This window comes from Crassostrea angulata, chromosome 1 (genome assembly GCF_025612915.1).
Source record: "Crassostrea angulata isolate pt1a10 chromosome 1, ASM2561291v2, whole genome shotgun sequence".
In the NCBI taxonomy this organism is placed as follows: Eukaryota; Metazoa; Mollusca; class Bivalvia; order Ostreida; family Ostreidae; genus Magallana; species Magallana angulata.
Genome location: NC_069111.1, coordinates 21234792 through 21243929, shown reverse-complemented (window position 1 = coordinate 21243929; position 9138 = coordinate 21234792). Strand labels below are relative to the sequence as shown.

At 32.0% G+C, this 9138-nt stretch overlaps 1 protein-coding gene across 2 annotated transcripts; it reads right to left on the bottom strand.

The window, feature by feature from the left end:
• Nucleotides 1-48: 48 nt before the first annotated feature.
• On the bottom strand, nucleotides 49-9138 carry LOC128167384 (cytochrome P450 2C31-like). Of its 2 annotated transcripts, XM_052833085.1 has the most exons (6): nucleotides 8437-9138; nucleotides 6095-6304; nucleotides 5811-5940; nucleotides 2465-2730; nucleotides 1913-2040; nucleotides 49-1476 (listed from the first exon to the last, which is right to left on the bottom strand). In XM_052833085.1, the coding sequence occupies exons 1-6, from the start codon at nucleotides 8986-8988 to the stop codon at nucleotides 1263-1265; spliced, it is 1500 nt and encodes a 499-aa protein (XP_052689045.1). In that variant the 5' UTR covers nucleotides 8989-9138; the 3' UTR covers nucleotides 49-1262. The 2 variants fall into 2 exon arrangements, with proteins under 2 accessions (XP_052689045.1, XP_052689053.1); XM_052833093.1 differs by lacking the exon at nucleotides 6095-6304 and having other exon boundaries at nucleotides 106-1476.

Below are 9138 nucleotides of genomic sequence, written 5' to 3'. Positions count from 1 at the left end.
AAAAACACTAATAAACAATAAAAAAAATTAAATATAGATTATGTTATAACAAACGAACGATAATCATGAAAGTTATATGATTATTGTAATAATATAAGCAATATTCATTAGTGAAAAAAATGCCGATCAAAAAATGACCTATATTTTCGTGAGAAAGACCGAGGCAGATAGCGTAGGAATATGAATACTTCACATTTATATTTTTTTTTAAAAAAGGCGATTTTTGAAAAAAATGTATACGTCAATTTTGTTTTCTTTCAAGTATAAAATATACACTGATATCTTAAACATTTGTTATAATGTTGTATCTGCTGATGATGAATTAAACTATATTTTTCAGCGCAATTGTGTAAAGAGTACCTGACCTAAGTAATATATCTTGAATAGATAGCAAGCAATGATCGAATATATTAAAAACAGAAATCACCAGTAGAATTTGAACCCAAAACACTGCATGTTTGTATTTACTAATCCCGGACGAAACCATGAGCTATGCTTAACTTCACAATTTGCAATGTAAAGTAGTATTTGAAACAACACTGTCATTTCAATGGACTTTGTTTTTCATCCTCAAAAGTGCATAAATAGTCCTCTCTGGGTCATCTCTGCATCTTTTTTTTTAAAAAGCGACATTTTTAATGCTGAAACATGTCATCTTTACACGTTTCAAATTTGTGAAGAGAAGACCCAGAGACAATAAAATCAAATAAAAACAGCTGTAAATAAGTAGGATTTCGGATGAATTGCATTATGTTCGTTATTTAGACACATATTATGATAAGACCTTTTGCATTACAAACATTTTGCCACCTATTCCACGTCCAACAGAAACCAAATAACGGTTATAATTTGAAAAATGTGTAAAATTAATTAATGAAATTTCCACTCTTCTTGTGGACCCATATTCCTGCCGAATCTACATCTTCAGCGCACACTTTCTTTCACCGTGCTTTGATTTGATAATTATACATGTAAGTTAGTGATATAATATATTTTGGATAAGTCATAATCAATTTATATTTGATTAAATTTTTACATGATAAAGTTTTAACTATAAACTTTTAAAACAAAATGTTGAGGTTACATGTTTACCGTTTGGATTTTCCAACGATTTTTTTTCAATTGAAACAGTACGATTGTTAGATATGGATGTCTTAAGAATACATATGTAAGAAAGATCATGATAATATACATGTACTACGTCTTTTGTTTTTCTTATGCTATTGATATAAACGCTGGCCTCTAGATATGTTTTTCTGATACTATTTTGATCGTAACTTAAAGCGAACTTCAAACGGCTGTGGCTGTAGAAATGTTTTTTGAAGCATTTCTGTCGGCACCAGGTCTGGCAAGGACTTTCCATCTGGCTCAATCACTGTTGCCAACTGCATCAGGGTAGCTATAAAAAGGAACATGCGAGATCTTGCGAATACTTCTCCAATACAACTTCTTTTTCCTATTCCAAAAGCAAGCACTCTGAAAATAGATTAATTTTTTGTTAAGTAAATCAATCATTATATTCTGCAGTGGTTGTTATCAACCATATCATCGATATTGATAATGAAATGAAAAGAAAAATTATTCATTAAGCGGATTTGTTTTCACTAATCCAAAAACAAATTCTATAAAAATAGATTATTCTGTATTTAAGTAAATTAATTTATATTTTCTGCAGTGGTTGTCATTGATATTAACTAATAATAAAAAAAAGGTATGCATTAGTCGAAATTTTTTTTAACACATCGGTATCTATCAAATCACTGAGTATGTTTAGTATTCAGTATTCTATTTTTTCTTTAAGTATGTGATATGAACTGACTGGGTTAAAAAAAATCAATAAATGAATACAAAACTTGTGAAGATAAGACTAAACTATGCTAAAAGAACAAAGGTCAATTATAAGAATTCACACCTTTTTCGGACAGGGTCATTTGACGGCAACAATTGTCCTTTATCATCAAGAAACCGCTCTGGTTTAAAGAGAAATGGATCATCGAACTCTTTTTCGCTGTGATGAATTGTCCAAATGTTTGGTATGATCTTTGAGAAAAGTCATCTATAATTAAAGTCTTTTTCCTACGAAAGTTTCAGCATTTCTTTCAGAGGTAAAATATAACAAGGTTAGTGGTTAATCTTTATAAACGTTAAACGCCCATAAATAAATATAACATTTGTCTCGATAAAAGAATTGATGAAGATAGTCAATTTTCAACGCCAACTTTTCAGTAAAACACGTTCTATGGTTTCATTCATAATTTTGGCACCAATTTTCATATATTTTGTAAAACGCATAATTTCAAGTGTAATTCAATTTGCAAACAATGACTCTACATACAAAATTGATATCACTTTCTTTCGAAAACGAATATTTGCTCTCGCCTTACTATATAACAACAAAAAGTTGGTGCTCAAAGAATGGTCATACAACTTATATTAATGTCGTAGAAATGGTAGTTTGACTCACGATTGTGTTCTTTTTAATGGTGTATCCACTTATTGTTACATCCTCTGACGCAGCATGAAAAACGGCCAGAGGAACGAGTGAGATGTAGCGCATGGACTCGATGATGAACGCTTCCGTCAGATGACAGCTCCTCCTGTCGGCCAGACTGGGCTCTCTGTCGGAACCAATCACATTGTCCACCTCTCTTTGCAATGATATCTGCAGTTCAGGTTTTTTTGCAAGAAGTTGGATCATGGACATGATTGTTCCTCGTGTTGATAAAAGGCCTGTTTTTATTCATTGCCATTAGTATTACTTTCAGTGTTTATTGCATTTCATAAATTCATATCAGTATTACAAATCTTATCAAAATAATTAAGTACTGAAAGCTGGGCTCTTTTGACATGTCATTATGCATATGGTGTAGAAGACTGGCTTCTAACTTACTAACTCTCTCTCTCTCTCTCTCTCTCTCTCTCTCTCTCTCTCTCTCTCTCTCTCTCTCATGTTTTTATGTCGGCAAAGCGTTAGAGAAGCGGAGGCTCCTATTGATGCTGTTCGGTGTTTTTGTTTACTTTTGCAGCCCAGCTAAAAGTCGCTTTTTTCCTGTACAAGTTTACTTAAATGCAGCCATGTTGATAATAGCGAGCGCAGCTCGCCGGCGCGCAGCGCCGGCGCGAAGCGAGCTCTACCGGCAAGGCGTGTGTGAATAGAAAATTCGGACTAGTTGCACATTCATTCAACGGATTTTTTTGGCGTCAGTAAATCGGACCAGTAATGCATCGTTTTAATCGTCCCAGTAGTTCCCTGTAATCATGGCAATTTTTATCACTTCACACTCTCACGAGAATCAGCAAGACAAATTTAGACAGTAAAAACAATAACGATGTAAGCGACATACAGTCAATGTTACCTCTAAAGTTCACCTCAGTACACTTCAATCAAAAATAATCGTGTGACGTCACAAACGTTTACACATTGATCCGATATATTTTTTCGGAGTCAGTAAATTTTGACCCACAATTCATAGTACCAATGGTTTCCAACCTCACGTTCCAACATCACGTTCTCCCGAGAATCAAAGTAAAACCTTTGAAAAGCTTATAAGATGTGTAATTTTAAGAACATCATGCGTTTTAAGTAAATAAAACAGTATACTTCGCATACTTTTATTTCTCAGGGGAGTTTTAAAGAGTAAAACGACACTTAACCAACGTCAGCTTTGACGTCACAATAAGCACTGATAAGGGGAAATTACTCTAATTGAAGTTATTGTAAATCTGCTGAAATGACCAAAATCCTCTCAAAATCTTGCAAAGGCTAAGATAAAGAACAGCTGACGAATAAGGACATTTCTTCAGATACAGGAAACAGTTGTAAATTGCACTAATTTGGATGAATGCTCACAAATATTTTATTCACTATAATTACGGTAATTTCCTGAAACGTAACGTTATACGTAGCAGCGCCTTTTTTTAAAGGGGGTGGATGGCAGCCTCATCCAAAAAATCTTTGCAAGCAAAAAGAAAATAAATCATGAAAATTCTAATCCTTCAGCTCTTTAGCAGTTCAATGGTTTCTTTATTTTCACTTCCATTTATTACATGCGGGGGGGGGGGGGGGGGGGGGCAACACCATGTTCTTTTAACATGATAAGCAAATATTTTTAAGCGTAAATTAAAAATAAAATTAAACATTAATTTTTTTTTTTTAAGTGGAGGGGCAAATCCATGGTAAGTCGATTTTCTATGTATAAATTGACAAAAATGAAAAAATTTTTAGCATGGGGGAGCTCTATGATGAGTCAAGTTTTATATGTAAGTTTAAGAAAAAATGTCTACTGCAAAAAAAAAGAAGGGAAAAATCAATCAATTAATCATAATCACAATCACTTTAAAAGAGGAGATGCAGTGCAATGAATATTTATATATTAAAATCTTTATTATTTAACAACATTGTATCTGAGATTAAACTATTGTTCTACATATAAATAAATAAATTATAACAAATCTTATAAACTATGAATAATGAAAATTTACTGAAAAATAGATATGTTTTATTTTTTGGCATTCAAATTTCACGTTGTTAATTTTATTTTATTAATTTATTATAATTCATTGTTTGATCACATGCTGTGCTCGCCCCAACGGTCGCACCGTAAAACATATTAGAAAACTCATCATTGTTGATACCAAATTAAGGATGTTTAGTAACATTAGTAACACATTAGAGGATATTTCTTTAAACGAAAAGATTGACAATAAGGAATAATATATATTTCAAGGAGTATTTGTTGGAATCACACTCTGTAAAAAATTTAAATTTGCAATAAAAAACGAAAAAATATAACATACCTTAAATGATAATTTTTTGTAGATGATTTTAAAATTAAGTATTTACAAATGGAATGGAATTAATTGGGGAGAAAAACAGTTTATACAGGACTGATAATTAGATAAAATTATAGGGTTAGGTTTGTTTAGTAGCATAATTCATATTCAAATCGAGTATTTTTTTATCATCATTTTAATTAATCTATTACAAAATTGTTTGTAATATTTTTGTTCTTTAACAATTATTTTCGAATGGTGAGGAGAAACAACATTGTTTATAAGATCGGAAGCAAAATATACTGCTAACTCCTTTTCTTGTGTAAGTTAAAACTCAAGTAAGCTTTTTTGAACAAGACACTTGGCCAAAATTCAACCAAACTTGGTGCAAAGAATCCTTTTGCTTAAATATCTTTTACAATAAAAGGCAGATTTCCTTTCAATTATGGAGGTAATTTAGAGGGAATGGCAATAGCATGGACTAAATAAAAGTATTTTCATGAATAAATGTTAGAAATTGGTTTTAATTTTACTAAGAATTATTTCAAATTCGGATACAAGAAGAAACTGAAATATTTTTAAGGAAATATATATTTATATGAAAGTATTAGCTACAGTGTAATAAGTTTTTAAAATTCGCATTCATACTTTTCATATTCCAAGCTAGCTACGAAACTGTGGCTTCACGAAAAATACGAATTGACGGATTGTTAAAATGGCGATTCTTGATCCCGACGTTAAATAAACATACTTCAATACCCGATGTCGGTTAGGGTGTTATAAAAACGTTTGAGGCAAATAAATGATGAATCAGTATTAATCAGTAGTAAAAATTTTCAGGATTTTTTGGTATAAAAACATTTACAGAATATATTCCTAAATAAATTTAATATGTCCAAAACCGTGCGCATCTTTTTGTGCACTATAAATAAAGAGGAATTGTGGGAATTGTAGCTCCACGGCCCGTCGACCCGAATTTCCCGTAGAGCTACAGTTCTGCGGCTATCTTAAAGCAAAATCGGCTTACTCGTACATACCTGCAGCCACAAAATTCACAAGCAAGTTTCTAGTGTTTTCCTGGGTGAACCATTGTTTGCCATCGTCATCCCTTACCTCCACCACGTCCTTCAGCGTGTGGTAAATACCCTTATTATCTTTGTCTTCTTTCTACAAATTGAAAATTAGATGTGAATTTTCGACGATTCTATATTTTTTCTCTCTAGCAAACCAGAGGCAAGTGTAGTGTGACGTAAAATAAAAGCAATCCGATGGAAAGCCATTTTTAAGATTTATGTATGTGTCAGTACATAAAACCGCTCACCGATAGATCCTCCAGATGCTCTATCATTTGTTGTTTTGTTTTGTGAATTTCGGTAATATTCCTGGATATTGGGAGAGAAATGTGACGTAGAAACGGCAGGGCCCCATACACAGCATCGTACCCCGGGTTTGCCACCAGTTGGATCAAATCGTCAAGTCTATGCAAGATTTTCTGTAACTTTCCATTTCTACCAAAACTTCGCCCAATGATCTAACAAAGGAATAATGCTAGTTCCTGAGCACTTCATGTAACGATAAAAATATTTTGTTACATTTTCTGAAATTTAGATATCTAATATATTTTCTATTATGAGGAATTAAAAAACTTATCGACTGAACATATTTTGTCCAAATTGTTTGAAACATGAAATAACAGACTGAATGTAAAATGAAAAGGAAATTAGACATAAGATTGTGTTCTATTAAAAAGTTCAATATTTTTAGAACGCGATATCTGCATTACATGATGTTACCTTAACATTTCGTGCTGAAATGTTGAAGTACCACAATGTAATGTTGAAGTAAAAGCATGTTATGTTATAGTACTATCATGGAGTGAAATTTGAGTAACTGTTATCTATTCATAAATATACCTTTCCCTTTGTACAAGACAATAATTCACTTCAGTTATAATTGCTTAATTATTTTATTAACTCTTACACCTCACCTTTGATTTAATTGACTCACTCATATTGAAGTTTTACTCTATGACATACCGGTATGTCACTCGTGCTTAAGTGCTAATTTCTATTGTTTTCAATTCTTATTTATATTGTGTTATATACCATTGTCGGGAGTCAAGAATTAGGCTTCGGATTGTTCGGGTGTAGTTTTTGGATTTCCAGAATTCACCCTACCGACCTAAAGTTCAAATAAAGTGCTTTTTAACATCTAGAGCATTTTAGTCTTATTGTCGCCGGATTTATAGAAACTCCATATTTTTCCCGGTGATAGTACCATCATGTAATGTTAAAGTATCAGCATGTAATGTTAAAGTATTAGCTTTTAATGTTTAAGTATTATCATATTATGATGATTATCTACATAAGGCAGTTGAGACGTTCCCTGAATGCCAATTTTTTTGGATTTTGTGGTTGAGTTGATTCACGAATTAAGGATGACGTTTACTCAGAATGAAAAAAAAATCCACCGATGATAATGAAAAACCAACTACTGTGTGTTGTAGACCTTACATGGTAGTGTTATTCTTCACTTTCAAATTAGTAGATCAATGACCTACTTTTTGAGTTAATGGCCATTGAATATTTTTTGAAAATTTAAGAAAAATCCATAAAAAATATACTCTATGGTTGAGATTTTCTTAATTGTGATAATAATACAAATTGCTTAATTCTTTGACAAATGAAATACAGTTTATGAATGGTAGTGACATTAAATAGATACAAAGAATTAAGTTTTCATTCACAATTTTTTAGGGAATTCTAGTCCGAATTTCCTCTATCAGTTTTCAAATTACTACCCATTTTTGATTCAATATAACAAAAAACTGAATGATGATAATGCTAAAACATTTATAGTATTAAACTAAGTATAATGACCTTGCTCTCCTGGCATAAAATTTATATGAGGTCAATGATCAAAATTTTGAGATATGTTGTCTTTTATCATTTTTAAGCATTTTTCAATATTTTTGTAGTGTGTGCCATACGATTATCTAAACGAAAAAGCAAGATAAAACCAACAGAATATATGCAAAATTATGTTGACTAACAAATAAAATCTTAACTTTAAATAAATTTTTTACTTTCTATTCAAATCATTTTGGGGTTTTTTATATTAATTCTTACTCTCGATAATTTTGCAAAATAATATAGGTCTTGGATCATTCATAGATGTTGGAGAGCCATCGAATGTTACAGATACATCATTTGCATATTGAGAGAGTTTATATTCTCTTCCATAAATTAATATATCATAAATGTTTTTATCATTTCTTATAATCATGCCTTAGATTTCAGCACACAGCAGATCTAGAAATAGATATGGATATATTGGATCATCTACAACCCCTTACTGGATATATATACTCTGAGATTGTTCATTTTGAATGAAACGCATTTGAATTTCCATTATAAAATGTTTTCATCTACCTATCTATTAATTATTAAATAAATTTTTATTATTGTCTTGCTTTTAAAAAGCATGTCTCTTAAACGTGTTCACTAAAATTTAAAAGTTCACTTAATAATGTTGTATACAACGTCTAGCTCTAGAGAGGATGTAAACAATATTTAAAAAATTACAAACAGATCAAAATCAGGATGATTAGAAGTACACTTCTAATCTTCGGATCACATGAGCCTAATCCTAGCGCATACGTACCAGAACTTCAACCGTACTTAGCAGAAATTCCTCAACGATATCACTTGGATCGATGTTCTTGTATTCGTTGGATCGTATAAGTTCCTTTACGGAGATGATGTTCTCCTTGATTTGTGATTCTCTGCAAGACAGGCCTTCTCCATATGCCCGAAGTAGCTGGTAGCCCAGCTTTCTACGTCTTGTAACTGCATTATCTTGGGCGAAAACAACGTCAGCATTTTCCAAAACGTACTTGCCTAAAAATAATGGCGGTCGATTTGCTGTCACAGTGGCATTTGGCTCTTGGTTAAACGCTTCTCTAAGAACTTCAGATGAGTTTAAACTAACAAACGTCTTTCCAAGCAAATCAAACTGAAATATATCTCCATATTTGGTCGTCCAGTCGTAAAGTTTTAGATGAAGAGTCAGAATGTCAAATTCAAAGAGAATTCCTACAACAGGCCATTCTTTTGGTCCCGGAGGCAAGTTTTTGGTCGTGTAGTTCACAAGCCTTTGAACGCCATAAAATAGAGAAAGTACGATCAAAACTAATATTAACATTAAATCCAGCATGTTCGAGTCGTGTGGTCAGAAACGTTTGATATTCTAAGTCAGATGAGGTTTATCTTAACCTGACTTTTTAGCCTTTGTTACGCAAGAGATAGAAAATTGCATAAATTTATTTTCTGGTTGAAGTTCTGTGCATGTTCAAGGTTAGATACT

Excerpts from the sequence above, each read along its gene's own strand:
- LOC128167384 (XM_052833085.1), bottom strand. The coding sequence starts at position 8,988 with ATGCTGGATTTAATGTTAATATTAGTTTTGATCGTACTTTCTCTATTT. Across the intron at positions 5,941-6,094 it reads AGCATCTGGAGGATCTATCG|AAAGAAGACAAAGATAATAA; the intron begins GTGAGCGGTTTT and ends TTCAATTTGTAG. Across the intron at positions 1,477-1,912 it reads AATGACCCTGTCCGAAAAAG|AGTGCTTGCTTTTGGAATAG; the intron begins GTGTGAATTCTT and ends ATCTATTTTCAG.